Here is a 15,317-nt window from a genome sequence, read left to right as displayed (position 1 = left end):
AGGGTCACCCGATCAACACCTCATCCCAGCATGGAAAGCCAAGCCTCACTGCCTCCCATTGCTCAGCCACAAAATGACGTGGTACTTGAGAACAATGGCGGTGAGTAATGTAATGTATGGTTTATTTTTACAATTACGTTATCTTGTTTTATGTAGTCTAAGTAAAACTATGACTGGCGCACTTTTTGTGGAAAAAAAGAACAATTGACTAATAACCTTACGAAAAAGAAGAAGTAATGTGATAGCTGGCTGTGTACCAACGGTTTCATTCTTTGATTGTTTCTATGCATGGCTATGATAGTTGTATCATACTTACCATCATATCACTTGATCATACCTGAGGGGTTTTTGGTTTTCATTGGTGGGCATTTGCAATGTGATGACCCCAAAGGTTTGTGCTCAGGACACTTCTGCACCTGCTATAACTTTAACTTCTAGTCAATTTCATTGTTAGCATATATGTTCTTGTGTGCTATTGGAAAGTGCATGTGCTTGTGTCCCAAGTATATGATACTTGAATGTGCTGGATTTTTCTACTAATACTGTGTATATTAGCTGTTTTGGTAGCTGTTATTGTAACTGGACTCATTGAGCATATTCAGATCCGGTAGTCTTTGCTTGGCTGCTTTGAAAGACTCTAGTTGTACATAGCTCTTTTCTTTTTGCTGCTTTGAATGACTCTTAACTGCTGATGCTTACTGCTATTTGCTGTTTGCTATACATAATTGTTTGCTTCTATATTCTGATGCTTACTACTGCTGTTGTTGTTGTTTGTTGCTCAAATAGTGTTGCTGCTGATGTTCCATCCATTTGCAAATGGATTGTTCGAACTGGTACCAGCTATCAGTTACTACCATTTACTGCCATCTCTTTTGTAAATGCTTAAGAGGACTAGGATACAAATAGTGTCCTTCACTGCCAGTTTGTCATAGTGAAGTCCCTGAGTTTTGGTTACTGTTTTCTATTATGGCTGCTGTTTTTCAAGCCAGGGCAAAATACAGTTTCCTATAGCTGCTGCTGCTCTGTTGTGTGAAGCCTACTGTTGCTGCTGTTCTGTCAGACCAGTAGTAGTGCTGCTGCTGTTCTGTTATCCTATTTTGTTACTTTTACTATGGCATTGTTTTCCTTCCCTCTTACTAGATGGATTGGAAACATCGCATATCATTTAGCCCATGTAGCCATTTGGTGTAAACAATTTTATTTACTCTTGTTTTGTTTTCTTTGTGACAAAAATTAATAGACCTACCTGTGGACCTACGCGAGGCATTCAAGCTCAGGGACTCATTGACAAACAAGGAAAGCTTCCAGTTCCCATTCCACAACTATTTCGTGCACCGGTAGGAAAGCATGCTGCTCAATTGGCCTCAAGGATTGGTGTCGAGGTTCGCACACATGTGATAGATGTTGGCGTCCCTAGGTGGAAGGCAGTAGATGAGAGTGTTAAAGCACCTATAATTCAGCGCATAATGGTAAACTCTGAGTATTTCCAGCAGTTAATCTTTCATTTGCAGCGCACGTAAACGGAAGGTTAGAGTGATGAAAAGTGAGCACCTTTGTCTGAGTCCTCTTGTTTAAAACCAAAACTTGATCTGCTTTGGCTGAAGCCCTGGATCATTACTCAGTTGACGCCGCTAGTTATCATTTGGATGTGGGCATTCCTTAAAGAACCTTAAATTCACATCATCCGAAAATCCCATTATTACACACACACAGAGCTTTAGGAATGATTAGATCAATATCGAACGCAACCAAATAAGCTAAAAACTACAAAATATGAAAGCTGTGGTGAAACAGCATTGCCCAAACAAATTTCAAGAAATCCAAGGCAAAGAATGTATCAGTATCATCAAAGTAGTTCTTAGTTTACAAATAAGATATTAATTCTGTAACTCAGGATCAAGTCATTACTAAAATTATCAAATATTGCAGGATAAGTTTGACTTGCAAGGAGATCCAATCGATGTTGAAAAGGCAGTGGCAACACAATGTGGACGGAGGTTGAGCAATCACAACTTCGTTTTGCACAATAAGTACAAGAAACTTCAAGAAACAAGGGGGGAAGAGTATGCTAGAAACAACCCACCAGCTGGTGTCAATCCAGAGCAGTGGACGAGCTTAGTCACTAAGAAGTGGACTGTTCCAAAATGGCTGGTAATCTTGTTCACCAGAGAAATAGTCATGGTTCTTGTTATAGCATATCCTAATCTTGGATTTTATTGAAAAACCACATCCTAAACTTGAAACCCTTATAGTTTTCTCTATTGGTTTGTGGTCTTGTAGGAGCGATCAGAAAAAAACACCTCAAACAGGTTCGATTTTCTTCCCTTTTCTAATGCTGCTTTTGCTGCTGCCTTTTTGCCTTCATTTCTGCCCTTGTGCCCATGGCACTTGCTAAGTAACATCACCAACAGCATTATGGCTGTTTATGGATTACAACTGTAGGATTTGGCCTTCATCATGGCTTTCATCCATGTATGCTCAAAACTATAGGATTATCAGCTTTTTGGTCTCTAATATTGACTGCCAAGCTGTTATATTGTGAACTGTTGCTGCTTCTTTTGAAGAAAAACCTGCCATGTGGTCTCATAGACTATTATTGGCTTATTGTTGTCAAATTCCTAGATTAATCAGTCTTTAGACATTCAATATGGCTTTGCTACTCTACTGATCTACTTGGGGGAATTCTAGTCATGTTTCCTCTCTAATTCAACTCCAAACTGAGGATAGGTTTACTGATTGAAGTCCAAACCAAGTACTTATCAAAAAAACATAATGTTAGGGATTTGAACTGCATTCATAATGCTAGGAAACACTTCATTCATTCATATAGAATAACATTACTAATAGCTACTTGGCATTTGGACTGGATGTGCCATTTTCAGTACATAGGTGCTTCTCCTGGCAATGCTAGGAATTTGCCATTTCGAACGACATTACAATACTTATAAAACATGGCCATACAAATGACAAGCAAAGACAATACAAGTAGCTGCTGGTGCCATTCTTTTCGAAGAGATAGTGTTGAGAGATTCACCAACTCCACACTTCTCTTGATTGCTTCTTGGTTCTGTGTGGACAATTGTTGCACCTCTCCACTTAGCTTTTCTACAAAGTTCATCAATGAGTCAATTTCCTCCTCATTTTCTACTATATACCTCTTCAATTCTACATTTTCCTCTTCAAATTTTTGCATTTTTTCCTTCAATTCTGCAATGCTACTGCTGTTCCTGTATTGCTATTTGCTGGCTTGTATTTAGTACTTAGAAGTTTGCTATTGCTGTTTGCTAGCTGCTATGTAGCCCTATGGAGTAATCAATATGTTGCTATTCAAGAAATGAGGTTCAGCTTCTGAGAGGACTAAACATGTTGCTATTCGAGATTCTTCATCATCATAGCTAGCTCCATTAGGACTCATGCAAACTTCATATACTTGGCTTCTAATTGTTTTCGTGATTATACTTGGGTTCAATTCCACTGCTAGTTCAATACCTGCCAACTGACAAATTAAGTCTGAAATTTCCATTGGATTCAATCACAACTGGGCTATTTTATGTTTAATCGATATCTTCTGGGCATTTATATTTTATATTCCGATAACAACTGGGCTAATTCAATAGCTTCTTCTCTTCGTAACTCATTTTCTATTTTATCGATATGTTTCTTTTGCCAATACAAAAAATAAAAAACAGGTCTTGGTCTAAGACAAAACATAGATGTGGATCAAAGTCACTCCCAGTTAGGCTTGCCGCTGCGGTGCGTTTTCTATTATATTGGCCTTTACTTTTTTTTTTTACAATATGAACATGCTTTATTTACTCATTTGATGAGAACATAATATATCAGATGCACGATAATGGAGGTGTTGTGCCCGCGGTAACAGAGATGTACAAGGATACCCACTTCAATAAGGACACGCAAAAATGGATCTCTTCAGAATCCGAAGTTCTCTATGTACGTGTGTCAAGTACTTTTGTGGTGTACTAGTGTCTTCTAAATTATTAGAACTTGTCTCTACTAAATTGTCAGAACTTAAATTTGGCATTTACTTTAAAATGACAGGATAAGATGGTACAAATAGAGACTAAACATAATGCGCAGGAAGGTACAATCCCGATTACGCAAGAGGAGCTCTCTGTTAAAGGACTCAAGGCAAAGTCAGGCTATGTGAAGGGACTTGGCATTAGGCCTTCCTCCTCTATTAGGACTGTGAACAGGGAGTATGTAACACACCTCGAGGGAAAGGTGCAAGAGCAAGCTGAAAAAATTCAGGAGCAAGCAGAAGGAATTGAAGCAGCAAACAATAAGATAGAGGAACAGGGGAAGACTTTGGCTAGTGTTATGGCATTTCTTAAACAACAAGGATTCATCGGTTAACAACTTGCTGGTTAGTACATCATGCTTTCCCTATTTTTATATATATTGTGTAAGTTAAGTTTTATAGCCAAAACCACTTACAAAGGCATAGGGGCACTGCATATTTGTGAGACTCCATGACAATCCCCCACTTATGAAGCCTATCTAGAGTGGATAACCTGCCTAATACAGCCAACCATTGAATGATAGACCATCTAGGCACTGCATATTTGAACCATACCACTTTGACCCATCTAACTTGAGGAGCCTGTCTTCTAATAGAAGACCGAGTAGATAATGGGTGAGTTTGTTACTCATTTTCTACTCCATCTTTTTCTTGACAAGTGGAGTTATTAATCAAACTATATGTCCACATACCCTTGAATAGAATGGGGTTGTGGAAAGAAAGCATAGACATTTGATTGAAACCACTATTGCTCTCTTATTACAAGGTCATTTACCTATTGTGTTTTGGCTAGAAGCTCTTACGTACTACTGTTGTTTACCTGGCCAATAGGTTACCTCATTCCTCCTTACAATTTCAGGTTCCCTTTGTTCTTCTTTTTCAAAGCCAACTAAACTATATGATCTTATAACCTTTTGGTGGTTGTTGTTATCCTTGGTTGAAACCATATGCTGTCATAAACTGATTCCTAAATCTAAACCATGCATTTTCCTAGGATATTGTGATCATACTAAAGGGTACAAGTGCTATGACCATGTGCTTAAAAAGATTTACATATCCAGACATGTCAAATTCATAGAAAGTGAATTTCCCTATTCCGTGCTTCATCATTTTCTTTGTCTAACTATGTCTCTGATTCAGTTAAGTTTATTGTCCCTTTAACATCTTTTGAAGATATTGTAATCTCTTTTCCCTCTTCCTCAGTGTCTCTTTGTAATTCTTCTTCTATTCCCTTGTCTGTTCCTGTTTCTCTTTCTTCTCCTATTTCTCAACCTCATTTACATGTCTCATCTCCTGTTTCTTCATTACATTCGGACACTCATGTGATTGCTCAGACTCCTTCTCCTGCAGATTCTATCTCTGCTTCCCCAGTTTTGTCTCCAGACCAAGTTTTAGAAGCCTGTCCTCCTAGCTTACCTTCTTCTTCTTCCATTCCTCTCATTCAACATACCATGGTCACTAGGTCTAAAAATGGCATACACAAACCTAAATACATTGTGAGTTTAACTGCTGTTGTGAGTGAGCTTGTTCCAACTGCTGTCCCAACTGTAGAACCTAGATATTTACTGAAGCTATTAAGCATCCTCAGTGGCAAACAACTATGGCAGAAGAATACCAAGCCTTAGTAAAGCAGGGCACTTGGTCTTTAGTTTATCCACTCTCAAGAGAAAACATTATAGGATGCCAGTGGATTTTTAAAATCAAACATCACTCAGATGAAAGTGCAGCTAAATACAAGGCAAGGCTAGTGGCAAATGGAATTAACAAGAAGGTTTGGATTTCACAAAGACTTTTAGCCCTGTCATTAAGCAACCAACTGTGAGAGTGGTGCTTAGCTTAGCTGTGCATCATAATTGGGACATTAAACAACTAAATGTTTCTAATGCCTTTTTACATGGTATTATAGAAGAAGAAGTGTATATGAAACAACCTCAAGGTTACAGAAATGAGGCCTTAATTTCCTAATCATGTTTGTAGACTCAACAAAGCCTTAATTGTATGGCTTAAGACAAGCTCCTAGGGCTTGGTTCTCTCTCTTTTATGGGTTTCTCATTAAGCAGGGGCTCATCAACAGCAAAGCAGACTCCTCTTTATTTACTCTTAAAATTGATCAAGGTCTTACACTTGTTCTTGTTTATATATGTGGATGATATTCTAACCACAGGTAGTGATACTCAGTATATTACTCAGTTGATTGCTACACTTCATACAAGATTTGTCATGAAAGATTTAGGTTCATTGAGTTATTTTTTGGGTATAGAGGTTCAAAAACTTGCTTCAAGTATACTTCTTTCTCAAACTAAGTATGCTATTGCAAAATTGACTGGCTGCTTGAAGAACACACACGGCAACTTACACTTGGAAATTGACTGGCTGGAATTGCAAAATGATGCACGCAGCTTGTATAGTCTTGTGGAGCCTAGATACAGCAGCCAAAAGGGCTCTGATACAGCAGCAGTTTGCTGCCATTATAGCAACAGCCAGTAGCAACCAGGATGCAGTAGTAGTAGCGAAGCAGAACAGTAGCAGACAGCCAGTACTGGACAGCAGCAGGCAGGCTAGCAATGAGAATGAGCATGATACACCACATGAGCAGTCAAAAACAAGCTAGGAAATCAAAACATAACTAGGGACATGCCCCCTAGAAAGGCTTAAACAACCCAAGGGACAACCCCCCAAGGGTAGGTACAAACAATGGGACAACCCCCAAGCTCACAACTACTTAACATACAGCTTGATACCTTATACAACATAAAAACTGCCATCACAGTCAGCACTTTCAATGAATGATCAGCTAGACCAACAAAGCACCAGTGGTACTCTATGTTAAACCCTTGCTGCACTACACACAGGAGTAGCAGTGAAGCATAGGCAGAAGAGGGTACCTGCTCAACACTTGAAAACCAACACAATTGAGCTATACTGAGCAACTACAATTGAGCTATAGAGACAGCAAACAATCTATCTGAGATGCACGCAAGCCATCTTAAACAAACCCTAGTGGACTGACATGCACCACATTGTTGCCACTACAATGATTACAGCCATTACCTTACATGACACACACAAAAGTTGTAGATTACATCTATTACCCAACAGCTCAACTATAAGAGAAAGAGATAAAGTAACAGAATAAACAAGACAATATCAATTCCCTTTTGCATTTTGGTGCTCATGTTTGTTGTTGCTGCTCTTAATTTTCTGGATTGCTTGGCTGATCTTTGCTGATGGTTTTTGGCTGTTTTTTGTGTTCCAACTCACTTGGCACCCACACAACACACACCAGTAATGAAATCCATGCCTTTAGAGGACACAACACACCTTTAGTGGACGCAACACACACAAATCACACCAACACACACCTTTAGTGGACACAACACACCTTACACATAACCAAAATACTTTGTGTGTGCAAATTGAATACACATAAGGTGTACTGTGCAGATTGTTAAGTTTCCATAATGTTTTGTGTCCTATTAACATCATAACCAAAATACTTTATCCTACTTTTTATGTGCAGATTGAATACATATAAGGTTGGTAGCGGGGAAGATGGTATATATACGCTCTTCTATGAAGACTTTTTGTTTGGATATATGAAGACTCCTTTTTGGGATGAAGGTCCGACTCTTCTTTTTTGGATGTATGCTTCTATGAAGACTCTTTTTTGGGATGAAGGTCCGAGTCTTCTTTTCTAGATATATGCTTCTATGAAGACTCCTTTTTTGGATGAAGTTCCGAGTCTTCTTTTTTCATTTTAATGATGCTACCGAACTATGATGAACATATATGGTATGGTCTACCTTTCATGTTTTTGTCATGGGAATATTGATGCTTTAGATCCTATAGTTGAATGGACATTAATTTGGTATAGAATACATGATTTTTGTGGTTAATGGATATCTAGTTTGGCACATGATTATAATGGTTTACGAAGGTGTATTGGCTATTATGGTGTAATTTATAGTTCATTTATTTGGCAGAGTATTGAATTCCAAAATGAATAGGATGATATTGTCTTGTAAGAAGAGTGTTAGTGACAATTTATTTTGTCACTTTTATTTTCTATACACATATTTAAGGTGACAATTTTTTTTTATCACCAAAGATGTTTCTCTCATCAACTTTTTAATGACTATATCTTTCGTCACCAATTGGAAATTTTAGGTGACAAAATATTTTGTCACAATTATTATTTTTAATTAATTTCTTTGGTGATGAAACTTTTTTTGTCACGTATGTATTTACATTGTTCAATCACCTGCCATAATTAGTGACGAAATTGAAAATGGATGACAAATAATTATTAGAATGGGGACGAAATATTTCGTCATCAAAAAGAATAATAGGTGACAAAAACATTTCGTCACCAAGTGATTTTTTCGTGACGAAATTTTTCGTCGTCAAAAGACACCATAGGTGGTGAAAAATAAATTTCGTCACGAGGTAGGAATCCTCGACAACCTTTAGTCGACAAATTTTTTTTTGTCACGTATACTATTTGTGACGAAAAACATGCAATTTGTGACAATTTTCATTTGTCACCTAATGCAAATTTTCTTGTAGTGGCTATCAAAACATAGAAATAAATCATGGCATCCAAACTTAACGTGTGTGAGCATGGACCTTAACCACAAGTGAACCCCAACTAAGTACTCTCTCCGGACCGAGTCTCGACTTCAATTCTCACCATGTCATGCACTCAACAAAAGAAAACGCTCGAAACAAGGTGCATTTAATAAACTCTCAAAGTGTGCGGACGGAAGTCAATTATGTAATAAAAAATCAAAGTACCCCGCACACTTTAGACACGAAGAGAAATCTTTTTAAGGTAGACACATGATCTCATGAAATGAATGTCAAGCATTAAAGACTATCTATCCATCGAACCACAACCCATTGCCCCTAAGATCAAATAGGACTTTTATTCGGTTATATCGTTAGGTAAGAAAAAGTGCTTCAAAGGTTAGGATAAATCATAAGCAAGTGTCCGAGAATTGTCTAAAACAATATAGGGCAAGTGCAACAATGTGTACCCTCTTATCATTCTTTTCAACTCCACCATATATCTCTCTTATTTTTCACCCTTCACACAATTTCCCAATGAAGCAACTTGTTTCTTTTTTCAAACAAATGCAAGGGTGTCTTCCCCTTTTTCATTCAAGTTCTATTCTTTTCTTTTTTGCTATTTTCTCAATTTTTTTATTTTTAGCTATGGGAAAGAATACACCACATTTCAAGCACAACTCTCTCAAAACACTTTCTCCATTCTCTTCAAAAATTAACCTTCACATGATTAACTTGTCATTCTCAAGACACAATATGGTTGGTGAAGCTTAACAAGAAAAAGACTCATGCAAAAGGCACAATGTGGCTTGCAAGGAAAAGTGTTAAAGAAAAAGAAATGAACCGGCTCAAAGAACAAAAATGGCCTACTATTATCTCCTAGGAGCAATACAACCATGTAACTTTCCATTCCTAAAAGAAGAAATAATAAGCATGCATTAAGTCCCAATACTTGATGACAAAGATAATGAGATCGACAACGATATAGCTTCTTTTTTTACGACAAACAAAGATTTTATGTGACACCACTCCAAAGAAAGGTAAGGCACTTAAGCTCACATGGGCAATAGTCTCCACTAATCCAGCCATTGAAAGCACTCAAGTCACAACTCACAAGCAGTCAAGGTGCAAGAAACGTGCAGTGCAAAGATGCTAAGAGTGTATGCCAGGATAAATTTCTATCGTCAAGCTAGCAAAAAGAACTACCATGCAACATAAATATTCAAGAAATGCCCACAGGTTCTTAGCACAAGTAACCAACAAGTAAACATTGCAATCTCCAAGTCTCAAGTAGAAAGGATCCAACAAGTATTTTTAATTTTCAATTTTTTTTTATTAACAAGATAAAGAACAAAGTGATTCCTCCCCCCAACTTGAACTATTCAATGTCCGCATTGAAAGCATAAAAAAAATAAAGATCGGACAGAAACGAAAAAGAGAGGAGAGATATCACCTCGGAAAGGAGGGCTAAGCAGAGTAAATTAGAGAGTGAGGGAGACCCCCCAACTTGGATCCAACAACCTGCAAAATGTTAGCCTCCAAAACAACAAGAAAAATAACTAAAAGAAATAAACAAGGTAAGAAAGAAAAATAAAATACAAAAAACCATCCACTTTCTTCACACGAAAGACACGGGTACTACTTTTCTCCCTATTTCTCAAGCGAGAAACGGGTGGCTATACCAGACCATCAAAAAAAAAAATGTACGTGTAGCCAAACGTGGGTTCCGAACATTTATCATGCCAACAAGAGCTAAGACAATGAACATAGTACTCCATTCTACACATTTTATCAAGAATTGAACTCGGCCATGCCATAAGATAAGATATTTTGAGTAGCACATTTGCCGAATTCGTTTTAAACATTTAAATACCACCAAGTGTATAGCCCAAACTAGATCAATTTTCAAAGCATTGACAAAGTCCACAAGATATGGATGATAAACTAAATTAAATTTATCAACACCAAAAAAATCAATCAGTTCCACATTCAAAAACTCTTGCGAAAGTGGAGACTCAGTAAAAGGGGTGGCACAATCTAGAGCCGAGAGTACTTGATTATTCAGTGCAACTATTGGCAATAATTCCTCAAAAGGCATATAGCCCTCACTAATGACAAGAGGCTCTATTTCCTCTTCTTCCCTCCCATCAGAATTGGTATCCTCAGGAAGCGGCTCTATTTCCTCTTTTACCCTCACCTCAGAATTGGTATCCTCAGGAAGTGGCTCTTTTTCCTCTTTTTCTCTCCCATCAGAATTGGTATCCTCAGAATTTTTAGTCAACTCACAAAATTGGAGCTTTTGGGTTAATTCATCTAAGAAATCCCAAGCGTCTTCAGGGGTTTTATCCAAGAATTCGTCAGTGGACCTAAAATCCACCTCGCATGGCTTAAGGTTTAAACCACGACAAAAGATAACCAGAAGACTGCCAAGCTCACAATTAAAACTCGACCAAGAGAATACAACAAATTTAAATCGCTCCCAACACAGTGACAAAGACTCATCATCATGTTGAGAGAAATCTGATAGTTCTTGTAAAAGCATATGAGTCTCATATGAGGGATTGAAATGATTGAAAAATTGTATCACAATCTCACCCCATGTCAATCTTGGACTCAATAAATTAAACCAATCTAGAGAACTATCACGCAAAGATGCTGAAAATACATGTAAGAGAGCCACTTCATCTCTATCAAAAGCTTTCTCAAGGTCATGAATATGCGAAAAATGATTTTCTGAGGCCAAACCATAAAATATTGGAAGTGACACTGGACAATCAAATTGGTTTGCATAACCTCCATACCACCTTGCAAAATGGGCCATTTTTCTTTTCAACAATTTAAAAAAAATAAAGAACTAAAAAGAAAACAAATAAAAAATAACTACCCGAATTCTTAACACACATAACCGTCCCCGGCAACGGCGCCAAAAATGCTTGATGGATTTCTAGACCTAAAATAATGGGTTGCCCCAAGCGTAGGGCGAAGATCGACGCAGCATAATATCCGGTAAGTTCGGAGTCGAATCCACAAAGACGGTGATGTGTGCTGACTAAAAACTCGGGTTGTTACTAATTAAACTGGCTCTTAGGTAGCCACCCCTTGTCGGTTGTTTGAGATTAACTAAAACCTAGAAAATCGAATGTGCTTTTTAAGAAAATTAAAAGGAGGTAAAATCGTAGGGTTCATAGCACTTGTAACTAGTCCGGATTAACCTGCTCTGTTTGGAGTTTTTAAAAATGTTTAATTTTAGATTGAAATAGATACCCCGCAAGATGCGAGACCCTATGGTCGCCGTATACCCATGCGCAGCGAAGAATAAGTTTTGGACCCCCATTCTTCCATTCACATGGGCTCTGACGATGCCCAGATTCGTCCGCGGGAATCTTGCTTCTTGTCTAAAATTATTATTTTTTCATTGTTTGATAAAAGAAGCAGTGCCCGAATTAGCCACAGTATGCTAATCACCCCGCGACCCTACCTGTACGATTACTCACTCATTATTAAACAAGAAGCAAGAAGCAAAAGAAACCATAAATTGAAACATACTTATATTACGCGATACAGAAAATAAATAAGAGATCCAAACCAAACAAAAACAGATAAACAACTTTTATTAAGAGCATAAATTAAAATGAGTTATCAGAATGCGAGTAATTGAACAAAGCATCAAAAACTTGAAGAAAGAAAATACTTAACAATATGCCGCAGCCCCCGTCCGTAACTTGTTTTCTTTTCTACGGACAGAAGAAGCCCCTTCCTTTTTTTCTTTCTTTTCCACGGCTGGTGCCAGAACTCCTTTTTTTCCAAAGCTGCCGACCCCTTTTTTCAGTCAGTAGGCTGACTTTATATATTATATAGGAGTAGGGTTTTAAACCCTAATAACATAAAAGCCCCTTGAGTTTCACATTATAAGACATTAGCCATTCAACTTTGAAGGACTTTACATTTTGATCCAAAACTTCTAGAAATTCTTCTTTTTACCCAAATTATTGGTAACCGAGCTCGAGCAACCTATAAACATAAAAGCACATAATAAAAATCAATTAACAAAAATAAAAGACTAATAAATATAGATTGGAGGGCCAAAATATGAATATTTTGGCACTTATCATAAACCTCCATATTTTTTACTCTTTATTATAGTTTCCCAACTAACCAAATGGATCTTCTTCTTATCAATGGAATCACCCCAAAAAAATTGTCTTTGAAGTTTTTCAATCTTCCTTGCAACCGAAATTGGCATCTTAAAGAGGGACATGAAGTAAACAGGTAAACTACTTGTATTTGAATTGAGAAGGGTCAATTTACCTCCAGACGACATAAATCTCCTTTTCCATACTGCCAACTTCTTCTCCAGCCTATCTATCACAGGTCGCAAAGTTTGAACTCTTCTAAGATTAGCTCCAAGTGGGAGTCCGAGATAGTTTATAGGAAGTGAACCAATACGACACCCCATCACCAGAGCTAGAGTAATGACATCCTGATCTTGGCATTTAACCCCACACATCACACTCTTTGAGAAGTTAACATTTACACTTATGGGCGCGCAGGACATGATCTATTTTTGATCTCTCTGTATTCAGCTCAATGAATCGAACCATTCGAAGGACCAACCTCGTTGTTTAATTGCTAGTTTAGGAGCTCAATTAAAATCGGAGTAAAACTTCGTATATTAATATCAGGCAGATTGTCAAACATGGTTATTCACTTTTATAGGGCAGTTGGTCCAAGAATTAGGGATGGCAATTTCGGCCGCCCCGCCCCGCCCCGCCCCGCCCCGTTCCCCGCCCCAAATGGGTAGGGGATTCGGGGATTATTTGGGGATCGGGTAGGGTATGGGGATAATTTTTAAAAAAAAGTGGGGAACGGGTAGGGGGTGGATATGAGTTAGTATCCGCCCCTCCCCGCCCCGCCCCATCCCTGCCCTGGTAGTCTCCAATATATAACAATTATATTATATATTTATATATACATAACTTATTAACTTAGGGTTCCCCGATCCCCACCCCTGACATAACTTAGAGAGTCAAATACATATTTCGTTTTTTTGCCGTATTTTTTATCACTAATCTGTCCTATCCCAATACAGTAAGTTTGGCAATCAGATTTTCAATTTTCCATGTGTGACCATCCACTCTGAACACTGACCATATTTTTGCTTGCACTGTTGAATTGGAAGAATTGCTACTTATTATCAGATAGGACACAACTTATTTTCTAGGAGTGAAGATGTTTTTTCGGCATTCATTCTGCTAGTATATTCAAGCACTGATGCTCTTGTTTCTATTGTCTAGGCACTTTAAGTTTCAAGTTTGGTAACTGCATATGCTGGGAATCGACTGTTTGTGCTTCGTTTTTTAGAGTTCCCAATGCTCTAGCTACTACTCTTGTTTGTTTGAAACTGTTTGTATTTCAATTTGGTTTGTAATGCACTATGGCAGCAGCTGTGACTGTTTTAATTTGGTTTGTAATGGCTGTCATAATGGCACTACGGCAGCAACTGTGGCTGTTTTCCTTGGTTATCTGCTGACTGTTTTTATTTCGATTTGGTTTGTAATGGCACTATGGTTGCAACTGTGGCTGTTTTCCTCGGCATTTGGTTTGTAAATTGTAATGGCAGCCTAGATTTTTTTTTCTTTTCTGGAATTTAGTTTCAAGGTTTGTATTTTCTAACGGTTGGTGACTATTTTCTTAAAAAGTTTTGGAATCTTTGGATCCCCGAATCCCCGTGGGGATCCCCGTTCCCCGTTTGGGGCGGGGATGGAGGGTAGAAATAAATCCCCGGTGGGGATCGGGGCGGGGATGGGGAGGAGTTTGGGTTCGGGGATTGGGGACGGGGATAGTGGTATCCACCCCCGACCCTCTCCTTTGCCATCCCTACCAAGAATGTTACAAGTAATTACAACCACATAAAGCTAGAAACAACAAACGACAAAAGTACAATTGAAGTTATTTATACAAGATTTCACTACAATTTTTTTTGGTAAGTAGGATTTCACTACAATTTCATTAGATAATTCAAATTTTTTCCAATTATTGCTTGAAAAATATAGAAAATAAAAAATAGCAGCCCACAACTATATATAAGATTCAAACCCAAACATTAATACTCCTGATGAGGAGCCTCTTATTCCGGAAGAGATGAAATTAATTTTGTAACAAACCGAATTTATTACAAATTGTCGAACCTTTTATTACAAATTACTGTTCCGTTTATTACAGACGTAATTAAAATATTACGTTACTGAATAAAGTCGAAAAGTGCATTTATTACAAAATTTCAAATATAAAGTGCTTGGCTGACTCGGCTCCGTGTTCAGCTGCTACAAAAATGTCTTCGGAATACTCCATATCCTCGCATGCACCTGGCATTGAATATAACACAGTACCATGAGTTTGTGAAAACCCAGTAGAATAACACAAAACTACCCTCACCCCAATGTATGCATGATATCCATAACCATAGAAGCACACATAATTAGAAATAACAACGGAACAAGTAATTAAACACGTAGAGTCTTATTAACGTGATTGACTCTACGATGTTCCCGTACACCATGCTCCCGTTCACTGTGTTCCCGATCACCATGTTCCCGTACTCTATGCTCCCAACCTGTTTACATCCTAAAATATACTCCCTCCGTCCCATAATGTTTGGCACTTTCACTATTCCAGTCTTATGAAAAAATTAACTATATCTTTTAATTCATAA

The 15,317-nt window shown here is 37.9% G+C and overlaps 2 protein-coding genes across 3 annotated transcripts in view; one reads left to right on the top strand and one right to left on the bottom strand.

Moving 5' to 3' along the window:
- The first annotated feature begins 792 nt into the window (after nt 1-792).
- LOC131318109 (uncharacterized) lies at nt 793-7,935 on the top strand. 2 transcript variants are annotated; one of them, XM_058347927.1, is made up of 7 exons: nt 793-1,469; nt 1,930-2,151; nt 2,281-2,309; nt 3,690-3,753; nt 3,844-3,951; nt 4,060-4,384; nt 7,560-7,935. In XM_058347927.1, exons 1-6 carry the CDS (start codon nt 1,467-1,469, stop codon nt 4,372-4,374), a joined length of 741 nt encoding a protein of 246 aa, XP_058203910.1. In that variant the 5' UTR covers nt 793-1,466; the 3' UTR covers nt 4,375-4,384; nt 7,560-7,935. The 2 variants fall into 2 exon arrangements, with proteins under 2 accessions (XP_058203910.1, XP_058203909.1); XM_058347926.1 differs by having other exon boundaries at nt 1,930-2,181.
- The window catches only part of LOC131317066 (uncharacterized), a 39,766-nt gene continuing 30,195 nt past the window's right edge, over nt 5,747-15,317 (bottom strand). Inside the window, exons 2-6 of the mRNA XM_058346646.1 lie at nt 10,313-11,686; nt 7,091-7,143; nt 6,771-6,924; nt 6,396-6,597; nt 5,747-5,837 (exon numbers count right to left, since the gene is read on the bottom strand). Of these exons, the coding sequence (XP_058202629.1) occupies nt 5,747-5,837; nt 6,396-6,597; nt 6,771-6,924; nt 7,091-7,143; nt 10,313-11,426 (1,614 nt within the window). The 5' untranslated portion in view covers nt 11,427-11,686. The remainder of the gene's footprint in view (nt 5,838-6,395; nt 6,598-6,770; nt 6,925-7,090; nt 7,144-10,312; nt 11,687-15,317) is intronic.

The sequence above is a fragment of the Rhododendron vialii genome, chromosome 2a, assembly GCF_030253575.1.
Source record: "Rhododendron vialii isolate Sample 1 chromosome 2a, ASM3025357v1".
NCBI classification, from domain to species: Eukaryota; Viridiplantae; Streptophyta; class Magnoliopsida; order Ericales; family Ericaceae; genus Rhododendron; species Rhododendron vialii.
This window is presented reverse-complemented; position numbering and strand designations above follow the sequence as displayed.